This window comes from Marmota monax, unplaced genomic scaffold (genome assembly GCF_021218885.2).
Source record: "Marmota monax isolate L192 unplaced genomic scaffold, Marmota_monax_Labrador192_F-V1.1 WCK01_AAM20220418_F8-fsc00071, whole genome shotgun sequence".
Taxonomy (NCBI): Eukaryota; Metazoa; Chordata; class Mammalia; order Rodentia; family Sciuridae; genus Marmota; species Marmota monax.
The window spans coordinates 4,662,554-4,677,804 of NW_026695217.1; the positions used below are offsets into that span (position 1 = coordinate 4,662,554).

Consider the following 15,251-nt stretch of genomic DNA (forward strand, 5'->3'; position numbering starts at 1 on the left):
TCTGCTGGGACCTTGAAAGCAGCAGAGCCACGTGTAACATGGCACAGTGTCCACTGCACCCAGGATGATCAGGAACTATTTGCTGACTAAAGCTAAAGTCTAATAGAGTTCAAGAGCTCCTGCTATCATCGGCTTCACACATCTGTTCCTCGGTCCCACCTCATGGGCTGGGGCTCACAAACCTGAGTTGTGCCCCTCACAAAGCAGCTGCAGGAATCGGAAGAGGTCACAGGTGAACTCGTCATCCTGCAGAACCTTTTCTCCTGTGGGGAGTGCAGAGGGATGAGCATTAGCGACTGCCCAGACCCCCCCTCTCGCCCCCAGCCCCACTTGCAGGTCACCCCATTATTGCTCTGGACCCTAAGGGTCTCAAGTCAGAGCCACATCTCTATCTGAAGCTCCTACAATCATGCGCTTGGCAGATAGATGTACTTTTTCTTTGTAAGAAAAGAACATTTGAAACTCAAAACTCAGATTTCTCTCTGTTAAAAGTAGCAGCATGGGTTTGGCAACATTTTACAAACAGCCTAAAGATGTAAATTTTTTTTTTGTGGGGGGGTACATACAGAAATGGTATGTCACAAATGTTAAATTTGCTTTGTTCCTAGGGCATGACCAAATGACTCACGCAAAGCCTATAGTGTATCCACAGAACAGTGCCAAAGGTTTCTGTTATTAAAGAATAATTAGAAGATTTTTGTGAAAACTGCAAATACCTAGAAAATGCCTGTTAACTCATTCTAATTAAATCTTTAACCAGCTTGTGTACTGACTGGAAAATTTAAAAAAGCTAAAACTTCAGACATCTAAGAGACAGGACTGTTGTAGCGTGACTTCCCGAGGAGGAGGAGCCAGCAGAGACTTCACTCCAATTGAACAAACCCAAGGACAGAATGTCAGGACTCAGCTGTGAGAGAGGAGAGCAAGACGGCTACTGGAAGTCAGAGGCCACCTGCAGCATCAGGACCAGACATGCCTGAGGGGCAGGGACAAAGTCTCCTAGGGCTGCACTGGTCCACTACATTGCAGTTTAATGGTCTCTGGATCACAACTTCCCTTGACAGCAAAAACACAAGGAAAGAAACAAACACAAAACAACACCACACAAATGAAAGTTGATTTCTTAAAAAAAGTGTCAGTGAAAAAAAAGAAAGGTCAATGTTACATGAGTGTCTGCTCCAGAATCTAAATTTGTTTTAAAAGCAAAATGGCAAAAAAAAAAAAATGTTGATTAGCTCGTGAATGAATATACTTATGTATTTAAACAAAATAATTTTTCACAGACTATAAATACTTTGGGCTAAGAAAGAAAACTATGCAATGATCATGTGTTTAACTAAAATCACGGATGATCATAATGACGGAGAGCTGATGGACTTACCAGTCCGCAGTCTGGGACTTTCAAAGTGGGAGGCTTCATGTAATGGTAGGATTAGGAAGCAAAACCATTGTGATAACTAATATAAACATTAAAAAAAGTACATAAAAGCATTGTACTCGTTTCCCTGTTAGCCCACAAGCTATGACATCTGGTGACCAAGCTATGATCACCACGTATGGGACTCAGACCCTGTGGCAGGTGAAGTGTGAAAATCAACTTGTTTAAATTTCACACATGGCTGATAAGTCCATTCCTCAGTGTGTAAGTTCATGACAGGGTAGGAAAGAAAGCAAGAACAGTTTAGGCCAATAAGCAAACTAAACTCTTCATTGGTAATACTCAGTATCATTTTCATGAGTCATTTAAATCAGAAGACTCTTAAAATGATATTTAAATCAAAATATTATGTGAGGCATCTAGACTTTTTGATTCTTTCCCTGTGAGCCCGTCTATAACGTTTTTCCTTCAGAAAATCGGGTCAATAAACCATGTATTTACTTTTAATATTCATGTACTCAATGTGAAATAGATAACCCTTATAGAAATTATTTAGAACAGTTAACACCAAAATAAATATCATAGATGCTGTGTGCCTGAAAATGCTCTGCATAATGCATAATAATTCAGAACAGAAGTTTTTATCTGCTGTTTGCATGCACACCATTTTCTTGACTGTAAATGGCAACAAATACAAGTGACTTCACTCAGTAAGGCCACACTGCATGTAGCAGAAAAAGGATGGAGGAGCAGGATGGGGGGCAGGATGGGGAGGGCAGGACAGGGCAGAGGAGGGCATGGGACAAGCCCACCAGGTGCTGGTAGGTGTGCACTGGGGTACCATGAGCACATCACAGATGAAAATGCTGTCGTGGCCCATGCTGCAGGTAAGTGGGGCAGTAACAGAGATGAAGACGGCTTTATGTCTGCAGAAGGTACAGGAGCAACAGTCTCCTTGTGATGTGGAAAAGCAATTCCATTTTAAGATGGGAACTGAGATCCATAACAAATAACAGAATGGAGCGACACGTAATTGAAAGTGCTCTTGCATCCTGAAAATATTGTCAAGCTGGGTGAGGGCTTGAGGCACATACTGCAGAGGGCATTCCTTTGGTTCCGTTTTTGAAAGGAGCCTAAGAAGGCTGACACTGGAGAATCAATGCAGCACTGTTGCTCATGGTGAGCTGGTTGCTTTGCACCTGAGGATGACCTGCACCTGCACCTGTTCCTGCTCTACCTCATTTGTGCATTTTTATCAACTGTGAACAGGTTGATATATTAGGAGGAAAGGCAATAACATCAAATGGAGATGGCAGCAGCATTCCTAGATGAGGAAATAGAGTTTTTTGAATATATTTATGAATGGCGTTTATATTTTCTGAGAGTCATCTTAATTTTAGTGGGGCAAACTATCGTCAAAATTGTAAATTTTCACGTGGAAGTAATACAGTTAGAACTTGCTGAGCAAAGCATGAAATAATAAATCCTATTTTAGAGATCAAATGAAGTTAACCTGCTTTTGGTCACTGTCTTACTCACAGTTGGCTTATCCGGTTAGTAGAAATGTAGACAAGTCTCTGCCTAAATTCAACAAAATACTGTGTGAGTGTGTGTCTAGTGATCACTTGGGATGTCCATGGACATTGCTTGAAGTTTTCAGCCTATTTTTCAGATGAAGCTTGGGTTAATTGCTAATAATTAACTTCCAAATTAGTAAATTAATTAAAAATCAGTGATATAAGTAAAAATTACTACCTAGTATGTACATGACAATAATTGGAAAAGGAAGACTCCAAAGGCTAATGCCCCCACTGCTATAAGGTCTAGTCATATCAATGTCTCTAGTAACTCAAAGACAAAGGGGTGACTGGCATGACACAGGGACTGGCCACATCAAAAGACCCCCATAACCCATTGTTGAGTGTCACTCAAAGGCATCTGCTGCCATGGAAGAAATCATTCTGGTAATTGAACTCAGAGGATTTAAAGAACTATTTTGTACAATGGCAAAACTAAAGAATTAATACTAACAATATTTTTAGGTATTTTATTCCATGTGGGCAATTCCAATATCACTGTTGAAGTGGCTTCATTATGACTTCTTTAACTATTTTACAATTCAACTAACGAAATAAATTTTTAAAGATGGAATCACGGTTAACATTTGGAGACCTTGAAGTGCTCTTGTGCTAGGCATGTAATCATTTCATCTTGGGCTCATTATTATCCTGCAGATTAGGTAAATGGAATCTCATTTGGTGGGTCAATAAACAACTGAGAAACTAAGAAATTCAGCTAATGTCATATAGGTATCTGGTAGTTAAGATTTGCTTCCCACAAATGTCAATAAACCTTCACCAAGTATCTCCTCTCTGCTAGGCACCTTGGGAGATGAACACAGTCTCCAACCGAAGCAGCTCAGTTATGGGAGAAACAGGCAGCAACAGGTGACTACAGTATTACATGGTCCTGTCGAATCCAGTATGCCATTGTTTCTGAGCTCTGTAAAGTTGGCCTCACCAACCAGTGCAATCTGTGATTATCAATCATTTCATGAACTGTAAGTTCTTTAAATCTGAATTTACACTTGTTTCCATTGATTTCAGAACCCAAGGAAATCCATTTCTGGACATGTGATGTTGGAAAATTGGATCCCCTTTCTGAGCCTGGCTTCATAGTTTTGCTATGGGGACTGATAAACACCTCGTCTAATTTCCTAGGCTGTTGTTAGAATCAAATTGTTCAAACAAGTAAAAGTGCTTTGGAATCTGCAAAGCCCAAAAGGAATAGATGCAAATTTCCAATGCTGTGAAGCCATAGGTCAAATTATTGAAATTTCTAAAATACAGAATTTCATTAGGTTGTGGGGAGGGGATAAAAGACAATTCACCTACTCAGCTCACTGAGTAAGTTTATTTAAATGAAGTCAACAACCTGACACTGGTGTATGCAATACATGACTATTTCAGATCCCAACACAATCAGAATGACCACTATGGGAAATAAATTAGGTATGTTCCATTAGGTACTAGAATTAAAATACTTTCTAGTACTTAAATTAATTGAAGTATTTATGGAGGAAAATCTTTCTCCTTTCCAATGTGAGGTGGAAATCATCTCACAGCCAGAGCCAAGGCCTCTCAATTGTCACTACTCAGAGGTGCTCACTGCCCACCCTGAGCAGCCCCTGCCTTCAGGCAAAGGTGCCCATCTTACTCAATATTGCCTGGGGTCTTACTCACACGCACCAATCCAGGGTAGTACTCCCCTCGTAAACAGATTCCTTGAACCCTAACTAGGAAAAGTCTACTCTGAAAAAATCCCTCCTATGCATCATCAGACCTCCCTCAGAACTTGCCTACTGCCACAAGGAAATTCTGCCAGCCCCTATCTTTGGAGGACTCAGCTGTGGAATAGAGTAGCATTTAGTAATCAGTGCACTTTAGTGTTGGTGGGGTCTGCCTGGAGCCTTCTTCCAACAATGGATGTGAGGCCTTCATTCCAGGGGGCTATTAGCATATAATATCACTCAAGTGTTACTCATTTAATGGCTCTTCAAGGCCTCACAGAAAAACCACAAATTCCTTGGCAGGGCAGAGAAGGTCCTTGGAGCCTTTCACAAACTCTCTCTCTTCACCATCTAGTTTGGTCACCTCTTTCCACACCAGATCCGACACAGCTCCCTGCTGGGCTGCGCTCTCCTGCTCCAAGTCTTTGCCTTCCCTCTCCACCAGGATGCTGACTTCAGGCCACATGCAACCTCTATGGGGCCTGTGAGTCTCTCTCACAGAGCACTGCTCTGAAGTGTGTACACCCCCAGTCTCACAGACTAGGCACTCAAATTTAAGTGAGGGCTTCAAAGTTTAAAAACTGTAAGGATGTCTGGAAAATGCCTTTGGTGTCAATGCACCAGCATCTCAGGCTTTCCTTGAAGAGTACTGATCCCCAGAAATAGCGAATAAAGCAGGCAGCACCCTAGACCATACCTGGGGAAACAGAGTCAAGAAACTAATAAAAACTGTAACGAGGAATCAGGGTAGCCAATACTAGGCAATCAATATAATCTTTTTACTTAATTAATTAAAAATTGATCTTTTTTTGCTTCAACTTCACATAAATTTGATAAGATCATTATAAATAATTGCTAAGAACCTCAGTATAACAGATTATCAAATCCAGGTAGAGGTTTGGGGAAGGTTAACTGATAGCTAATATTTTAGAAAAGGTTTTTAAAAATCAAACAATTTTTGTGGAATCAGATCAATTTCAAAATTTTTTCTTCCCTAGGAGGTCTAGGACCACCACAAAAATGACCAGAATTCAACATCTTCTGCTATATTCTAACAGATGTTTTCCACGAAGGAAAACCGCACTTTTAAATTCATAATGAATTGGTAATGAGGTTATATGGTTTTGATTAAAAAAAATTAAAAATTCAAGAATGGGATGAAATTTTAAATATTCATATTGGTTTCTGAATTTCATTCAATCATTAAAAACCCTATATGAATATAAAATATACAGAGAGGACAATATTGACCACATCGCAAATCCTTCAAACACATCTGCTGAAGACATTTTTTTTTTTAAACAAAAGGGGAAATCCAGGCTTTTGTCACAATGGGGGAATTTAGTAAGGAGGGACAGAGATGGGACAAATGTCCACAGCAGTAGTGGCAGTAAGGAAAGAAGGTCAAATTTTTGGCCTGAAACCTTTACATACAAACCTTAAAGAAACACGTGGTTCCTAGTGGTTTCTCCATACCAGATTAGAAACAGCATTTGTGACATTAAAAAGTTAGAAGCAGTTTTGAAACTTCAGCAATAAATGCCAAAGCTGGCAGCAGATTGTGCCCTGGAGGTGCAAAGAACAGGTACTAGGGCAGAAAGTCCTCCCTGAGACGCTAGATATGAAACAGACACTGACAAACGTGCAGAGACACGGAGCAGCCGCGGCTCGGGGAGTCTGTAAACTGAACAGTAGGAGGCAGAGAGTAGCATTGCCTCCTGGCACTGCCACTTAGCTGTGGGATGCTGGGCAAACCGAGTGACCTTTCTGCCCTTCAGTCTCCTTATGTATAAAACTCTGGTCACAGCTACTTCACTGTGGAAGTAGACAACCAGTTTGTAGACTCCAGAAAGTTCATGTGCTTGGGCTTCCATGTTTTCCATGGTGATACAGTGTCTGGCCATATTATCCTCATGGGGGAATTTCCACCTAATAAAGACAGGGGATGAGGATGCAGAAGACCTAGCAGATGGAGCTCTAGCAGACTCTTTTCAGCCTATGCTAAGTCTTTGCAGCAATGGCACCAGGAACAGATTTCGGTCTTTCAGCCTTTTCTGTACCTTCCAAGTACAATAACTGATTTTCCTTCTCCTATGAGGATCTGAGCTTTTCTTAACTTTTGTAGAATTGTAAATAAAAGAATGGCCTCACAATAGAAATTTTTAAGAATATGTTCAGAGAGGTCAGCACAGGGGTTCTTACAGCAATGTGAGAAACTGTGTTATTAACAGCCAATGTTCCCCTAATTGTTCATGTCCCCCTAACAGGTCTCTCACTTAATCAGAAGACACAATTTAGTTGAAAGCCTGTTGACAGTGCTAGTCCTATTCTATATCTCTTCCTTTCTTTATTACCACTGCCTAGGTGGCTGTTGAAAAGCTCCTTTGACATACTGACGCCATCTTTGTTGTTCTATTAGTGTGAAGAACAAAGAATTGCTACTGTTTCTAGTTGCTTTTCCAATTCAGTCTTAAGAATGAAATTAGCTTTTATGTTCAAGGACTTTTAATCTGTGGTATTTTCAAAGGAACAGAGGAAAGCCCTGTAGACCCCCCAGAGCCCAGAAGGCAGTGGGCAGAGCACACTCAGCTGGTCACAGCCCACTTGGGATCTATCACTGATTCCCGTGCACCAACAGTGCAGTCATAAAGCCATGATGTGTCCAAGACATAGATGCCACAGGGAGACCCCAGCACACATTCTAAAGCCCTCAACCAAACACTGGGCCCACCAGGGACTCTCTTAAATGAAAGAAATGCAACAAAATAAACCCAAAAGCATAATTTAAATGTTTGGTGTCCCTTCATGTCTGAAATATTAATAACTTTACATTTTCATAGAAAAAAGGGAAACTAGGCATATAAGGTATATAATATTTAAAAATAATAGGATGCATAATGATAAAAATTAAATAATCTACTTGTTGAAACAGAATTTAAAGAAAAGCACAATAACTGTCACTATTGAGTGTATAAACAGAGCTAACCACAAATAAAAGAGCAAGTGAACAGAAGGGCAGCTCACGGCTAATAATTACCACGCTCACGGGTGATGACTGAAGAAGAAAGGTAGGACATTTACAGTAGTCAAAAGAAGAGGGAACAGGAAAGAGAAAGAAGTTGAGATTTTTGTTTTATTTTGCTACTTGTACGGAAATAAAATACAAAATGTGTTAATCAGTTTGGGCAATTATTTTTGTGTGTGTTGAAAAAGATCATACACATTAAACCAACCTCATACTGAGAGGTGAAAACAGCTCATATCAGAACAGTCACTCAGTAATTTCTGATATGGGACTCAAACAACCTTACTGCAGTCCACACCAGACTGGCAAAGGCCGGAGGCTGCCAGTGGGGCAGTTGTTCCTTTGTGGGTATTGAGAATTAACAGGACTGAGAATGAGGAAAGGGATTCTGCTCAAAGATTCTGGAACTGTAGGGAAAAATGAAATTGATTTCTAATTCTAAGACAGGGAAGATTTAAACAAAGTCATTTACTTTTAGACATCTTACAAAGAGAAAAGGCTCAGGATTCCCAGAGATTCTGGAGGCAGACTGTTAACTAGCCCTGAGGTTGACAGTGGCCCTGGATTCTCCAGATGGGGCCCGCAGGGAGAAAAACTGAGTAAGTTTGGAGCAGTGTTGTGATTAACTCCACTGACCCATATGATACAACTGGACCTATATATTCAAATGTCACAGAATAAAACCCCGTGGGAGCCACGTAGTACTCGCAGGGAAAGGATGTGCCTATGTAGTAAACTTCAAATATAGTCCAAAATAAGCCGTTCTTTTTTCTAATGGTGGGATTAAAAACTGATTAGCTAAAATTTCAGAAAGGCCAGCAGAAGCTACAAATAGGAAACAGGAGAAAAATTTATTTTTTGAGATCAGATTACTCTGATCAAGAAACTAATGTTACCAAACTAACACATTGGCAAGAAGATAAACCCAAAGCTGGCCAAAGAACTAAATAACCGATGTGATTCTACAATCTGTATATGGGGTAAAAATGGGAGTTTATAATCCACTTGAATAAAAATGTATGAAATATGATATGTCAAGAGCTTTGTAATGTTTTAAACAACTAATAATAATAAAAAAAGAAAAGAAAAAAATCAGACATAAGATTAAAAACCAATATAAGTAACATTTTTTTTTCTTAAATATTCCTGAAAGGAATGGGCAGCAGTGGTTATTTGTGCTTTGACTGCATTGCAGGCTTGACTTTCAAGTTGACGCCCACATCCAGTCACAGAGAGAAACATTCTCAGGTGGCATCAATCACTATTTTTTTCAGTAATCAGAATCACATAAACAAAGAACTACTCTAACTTCTGTCACAAAATAATTGGGACTTGCGAAGATGCTAGAGACGGAAGGATAACTGCTGACAGAGTGGAGGACAGGGACAGGGGTCACTCAGGGACCTGAATGACTGCTCTCCAAAGGGGAGGAGAGCCTGACCATTGGCCAAAGCAGCCAGGCAAAGCTCCGCCTTCGCAACCCTGGCCCATCCGTGCACCTGCAGATTCTACAGATGATTCTCAATGGGGGGACTGTACCCCTCTGCTTCAACTAGTGCAGCAGGCACTGCCAGGTGGACCAGGACAAGCAGGAGTCGGGACCCATCTGGAAGACTGGGGGCATCTTGGGTATCCTATGCAAGTGTCCAGTTCTGAACATTCAAATGAGTCACATGAGCATTTTATCAATTTTAAAACAATTCTATCTCTGCTGAAAATGTAATTGACAATGGATGTGTTTCATGGAAGAAGGGGGACAGGGTGATTTACATGTAGGTGGTTAGTACCTGATCCTTCCTCTGTCACCATTCCAAGTCCTTCAGCTTTGTTTTGTCGCTCAAAAGCATTCAGGTCAAGGACACTACAGTAACAAGAGAAAAACATTTAGAGAACAGAATACCTTCTCTGTTTAGGGGAGTAACTGTCTGAATGCCATGTGTCTTGAACACTGAAGGTTCAAGGTACTCTGAGACCAGGTCCCAACAGATGCCTCTAGGCCATGTGTCCCTGCCAACCTCTCCCCAGGGCCCACCCTGAGCTGACCCAGAGGGAAGTCAAACACATATTCATACAGTTCAGCTCAGGGAGAACACTGCAAAGTTACCAAAAACAGAATCATCATAACCATGCTTTTGTAACTTGTTACATTGTTTCTATCAGGTTCCTCAGACAAAAGCTGTCTGAAAGATTTTAAATACTGTACAAATAGATAATGATTACAGCAAATTAATTGGTTAAGGATCACTTAGAAAAAATGAAGAAAAATGCCTCACATGTCCCAAATCAAAACAGAATTTTATTTTTTTTATCTTTTGAAAAAAACCATTTAGCACTCATTTTCAAGTATGTAGAATATAGCTTAAGCATGGGGGACTATTTCAGGACACTATCAACACTAAGTAAGTGTGATAGGGACATTACTAATACTCTAAACACAAAATAGGACAAAAGACACTGCCAATTGTTCCATCCTAAGATGTCTTTCAAAAAAAGTCTTGGTATAATTGCTATCAGCAATGAAAAGAAAACACTCTTGAAACACGCAGCCTGAGGATCTGGGAGGAGAGCACATCCTCACCTGCAGGACTGCATCAGGCCTGCCAGGCTCTGAAAGAAGCCCACATCCTTCTTCTCCTTGAGGTAGTCGAGCATCTTCTACAGACACAGAGAAAACCACATAGCTTTTTTGTTAAGAAAATAGCAACCAAAACATGCTTTCTATTCTGGAACAAATGTAAAAAGTAGCTAAACAATACAAGTATCTCTAATGTCATCTTTATCATGAAATGGTAACAAACATGTCAAAGAAAGACCACTGCACATTTCTATGTGTGAGAACACCTAGAAATGCGGAGGATGGGGATCAGGGCATTGTTCCCACACACAAACACATAAATATTGGGGAACCAGTACTGGCAAATCTTTTCCTGTCTCGCTTAGTATTTGAGACTCAGACACTTAGTGTAAGGAAACCAGCAAGTAGGTCCAGGTGGCTATATCCAGCAACAGGGGTTCCCTGAACAGCTCTCAGAGCTGAGTTGTGACTCTTACCTGTTCATGAAATAGCCAGGAATCCAGCTTCCACTACTGCCCTCTCTCACCCAACTTATGGCAGAAACTACTGGACTATTCAGCTTTTCTCCTGTGTTTTTGGATTGATGACCAGAATCTATGATTAATATCTTGGCTAAACATAAATGTCACAAAGAGCTATTTTTGATATGGATAAAACATGGTGGAGATTTCAAATAAAATGTACAGATGACCCCAACTCATGCTGGTTCAACCTAGGATTTTTCAACTTTGTGATGGTGCTACAGGTATATGCATACTTGGAATTTTGGATTTTGATCTTTCTGGGCTAGCAATGTGCAAGACAACACTCTCCTGCTGGTGGTGGCAGCAAGTGGCAACTCCATCAGCCCAGGTCCCAGGAGCACAATCCCCTGCAGCATGCTGTGCTGCTGAGCTCTGCAGGACGGTGGAGCAAGTGATGTTTTTGACTTATACTGAATTTATTGGACATAATCCCTGGCAAGTTAAGGAGTCTCTTTACATATAGGACACCAGAAGGCAGACCCAAAGGTCTTAAGGAAATAAAGAAATTGCTTTTCTCCCAGTCTTTAATAGAAGAGGATAATTCCTACTGTCAGTGCTGTTCTACACAAGCTCAAAGCAGCCAAAACGGTGGTAGTGATATTTTTCAGAAATATTGATAAAAACAACATAAACTGTGTACAGAATACACATACACACTATATGGATGCATATATACACATGTACAAAAGAATATCCATGCATGTAAAATGTATGTATGTGTACACATATATGTGTATACTACACACAAAGACAGGCAAAAACACATAGCATACTAGTCTAGGAAAAATACTGGGGAAAATGAAACAGATTGACCATTTTTTTTAAGACAAAGGAATGTGGCTTAGAAGATCAAAGGGAGGTTATGGAATATGCACTTGAAGTTCTATAGAAAGAAGATCTGTATTGATAATAAGCAAATGCATCCCAGGGTCTCCAGTCTCCCCTTGGAGCCAAGAATTTCTGAAAATACTTAACTATATAAAGAATGTCTTTTAAAGTAAAACATAAGGCAAAGAAAAATATTTTTGAAATGTATTTTGGAGAGATTAGTTCAGCTTTATTTACTTTTCCTTAAAACAAAACAAAACTTATGTAGTCATGTACCAAGGAAACAGAACAAGCTGATTACCCATGCCAGGTTCTACAAACACATATCCAGTCAGATATGATGGCCAGAGAGTGATTCATGCCTCAAAGAAAGAACTCAATGGGCATGGGAGAAGGTCACATTTAGATTGATGTTTCAGATACTCTCATACCATTCTATGTTTGAGTTTGTAAGACTATCATATAATTACTTTTTCCTTTCTATGTTCTCTCTTGGGTATTGCAGTAAATTAGAGACATATTTTACATAAGAAATGAGAAATTTTACAATAGCTCTTTCCATATGTGGTCTGTTTGAAAACCACATTATGTAAATTACTCAAAGACCTCACCTGCTGTACTGTAGAGTTCCCACCATTTAAAATAGCAATTCCAAGTTTCAAAGTAGCAGCCACCATGGGTCCAGTTTCACCTTTAAAATATAAAAAGCAGCACTCCTTATATTTTTCCAAAGATGTGTTGACCTAGTCTACCTCAAAAGGTACTCTTTTTAATATTATTATTACCTATGACAAACCTATGTAACTTACGTACCAAAAACACCAAAATGATAATAATGCATATTTTGCCATCAATATTTCTTATAAATTCTGTGTAGTATATTTAAGAACTGAAACATGAAAACATAGGAAGAAACAATAGATTTTGAAATACCGAGAGCTGAAATTATTAAGCCTCAAAACCAACCATGTGTATTAAAATAAAGTCTTAACTTGTTGATTTTAACATTAAGAAAAATTTTTCTCCAACAATATTCTATTAGAACTTTCATTATTTTCATTTATCACCTATAATATGTCTAAAGTCTGTCTTTATTAAAATAATTACTATTCTCAATTTAAGTTTTCAGATAATGACAAAATTTTAAAATCCATCTAGTTGTTTATCATTTAGTATATTACATTTTATTTTTACATTATTCACCTCTTCTTAGAAATAAAAATGATTTCCATCATTTAGGGGCACTTAATGCCAGACTATAACAATATTACTTTTCCATTTCGTTACAAAGTTTTCACAAATAGGATACTGCTAATGCAGGGAAAGTCGCCTTGAAATGGTGGCTACTGAGATAGACAATGGTACTTTAACAGTTAAAAATCACTCATTAAAAATGTCCAAACATTTTGAGGGTCAGGACACTATAGCCCGAGGCCCATGCAGAGCTTGCTACCTGCTGTATAAACAAAGTTTTATTGAAACATCCACACTGTTCACTTGTTCAGGGTCAGCTTTCCTGCTGACAGAGCACCACATGGCCTGTGATGCCAACATAGCTACTCTTTGGATATACAGAAAAGCTTTAAAATGTCTGATTTATAATGTCACTCTGCTAGAGCTTAATTGTACCACACAAAAGTTGAAGAACATACATAAAGTAAGTCTTTCTAGTAAGACGAAAACAATCCACTAGACTCTATAAATATGAGCTGGTAGCTGAAGATACAGCCGCTGGTCATGAACCAAGAACCCAGGGAGGGAGCACCAGGAGCCAGGAGGCTGGCTCCAAGGGACGGGGAGTGACCTCACCTTTGCTGGCACTGATGGTCTGCAGCACCATCTCTGCGGCCCCCCGGTCATGCAGCCTGGCTTGCTGGTAGAGCAGCTTCTGCTTTTCCATCTCCTTTTCCTGAACACAAACCCCAACCATTTATGTTGTGACTGTCAGTAAGCATGGCTGCTTTCTATATTTTAGTCATCTCTTCATGTATGGGCTCTATGACAACATTATGGACCATTTCAACACCAACAATGTCATTAAACAGATCATCACATATTCATCTCTCATTTTTTCCCTTTATATTTTTCTCGATATACTTTTGGTACTGGTTCATCCGGATGGATTTTTCTCAATTTTAATTGTTTGCTTAGTCCAAAGCCTGTATCACGGTTTTGTGCTTCATCATTGAAACTTGCACTTTCTGATTTGTACATCTGTGCATAAGTTGATCAGGTTTTTGATAATCTCCCCAGTCATGGCCATAACTTGATACTGCTCAGCGAGTTGCAAGTTATCACTGAATCACAGGAAGACATTAACTAAGACGTCTTAGAGTTTAAGCAAAATTGAAAGCTGATATAGATAAAAAGGTAGGCTTCAACCAAGTAGTGGACTTATGGTACAGTTCTCCCCAGTCACCCTCAAAGAATAAGAGAAGCCATGTGCCTTTATATTTTGTATTCTCTGGTGGTTACAAACGATACTGCATGGTGTCGCCAGAGCAATGGCTGGAGTTGGTTCTTTTCCACTTAAGCTACCACTGCAAACATAAAGAAGGAGATAAGAATAAAATATAAAGGCACAGCAAGTTCAAGACTGGTATGATCATTCACTTGAGAATTGAGACGGAACTAAGCAGTATAAGTTGCAGAATCAAAGTTGCATAGAGCCCTTTGACAGCGCGTCCATCAAATGGCGTGGTAGAGAAGCTTAGTCAATGGGACATGAAACGGTCAATTAGTATCATGTCCATAAACACAGCGGCCAAAACATATATGACCTAAGAGCAGTAGGAGCTGCAGCAGAGGTGGCCAGAGAGACAGCTTTGCTGCCGTAAACTTTCCATCCAAAGTACGGAAAATAGACACTGGAAGATGGAAGAGGTTTAAAAAATGAAGGCTTGCTAGTTACAGAATATGAGAAATAAACTAAAAGGAGGGGTAAAAGAAATGGGCTCAAACAAATGAAAAAAAAGAAACCTTTAAACCAAAAGCAACCAACACAGACATTTATGCTGTTACCAGAGAGTTCTCGCCGAGGCTGGCAAATTTGTTTCTTAAATCTTTGATAATATCGTGCTGCGAAAACAAAATTGATCAGGGTTTTTTTTTCACACTATAGTTAAAGCTCCTGTGGTTAGATTTTTATTTTTTCTTAAATTATGTGATAGGCCTAAATGGAAGCAGAGAAAAGAAAAAAAAGAGGCAGCTTTGCTTCATATGTAGCCATGCTAACATCTAAAAGGTTTGCCTTCATGTTTAAACCTCTTCCTGTGAAGTCAGAAACAAAACGAAAACAAAACCACACAGACACACAGAACCATACTGTCATTACAACACAGTTTCAGAAAAACTGAAAGAAGACCCTCCCAGGTGCACTTCAGGGGTTGTTTAGAATCGGTGAGCAACACCCCATTCTTCCTTTTAGACCCAACAATCTTTTACTTTCTTCCCTTTGTCAGAACAAAGAATGGAACTTTTGCTTACATCCTAACTAACTCCTTTTGTGAAAGAGTTGTGCAGTAAGAAAATGGTAAGAAATTATTAGCTTAGGGATCTACCCTGACATCTTCACACAGCTAAAGAGGCCAGGGAGTCAGGAAGAGCTGCTCTTCTACTGACCCACTGGAACA

At 39.6% G+C, this 15,251-nt stretch overlaps 1 protein-coding gene across 5 annotated transcripts in view; it reads right to left on the minus strand.

The window, feature by feature from the left end:
• The window catches only part of Ryr2 (ryanodine receptor 2), a 596,528-nt gene that overhangs the window by 46,322 nt on the left and 534,955 nt on the right, over positions 1–15,251 (minus strand). For 4 of the 5 annotated variants that reach the window (XM_058575026.1, XM_058575025.1, XM_058575024.1 and 1 more), the window contains 5 exons: positions 13,429–13,528; positions 12,231–12,310; positions 10,271–10,347; positions 9,480–9,553; positions 183–263 (listed from right to left, as the gene is read on the minus strand). In XM_058575026.1, the coding sequence (XP_058431009.1) occupies positions 183–263; positions 9,480–9,553; positions 10,271–10,347; positions 12,231–12,310; positions 13,429–13,528 (412 nt within the window). The remainder of the gene's footprint in view (positions 1–182; positions 264–9,479; positions 9,554–10,270; positions 10,348–12,230; positions 12,311–13,428; positions 13,529–15,251) is intronic. The other variant, XM_058575027.1, reaches the window with a different exon arrangement.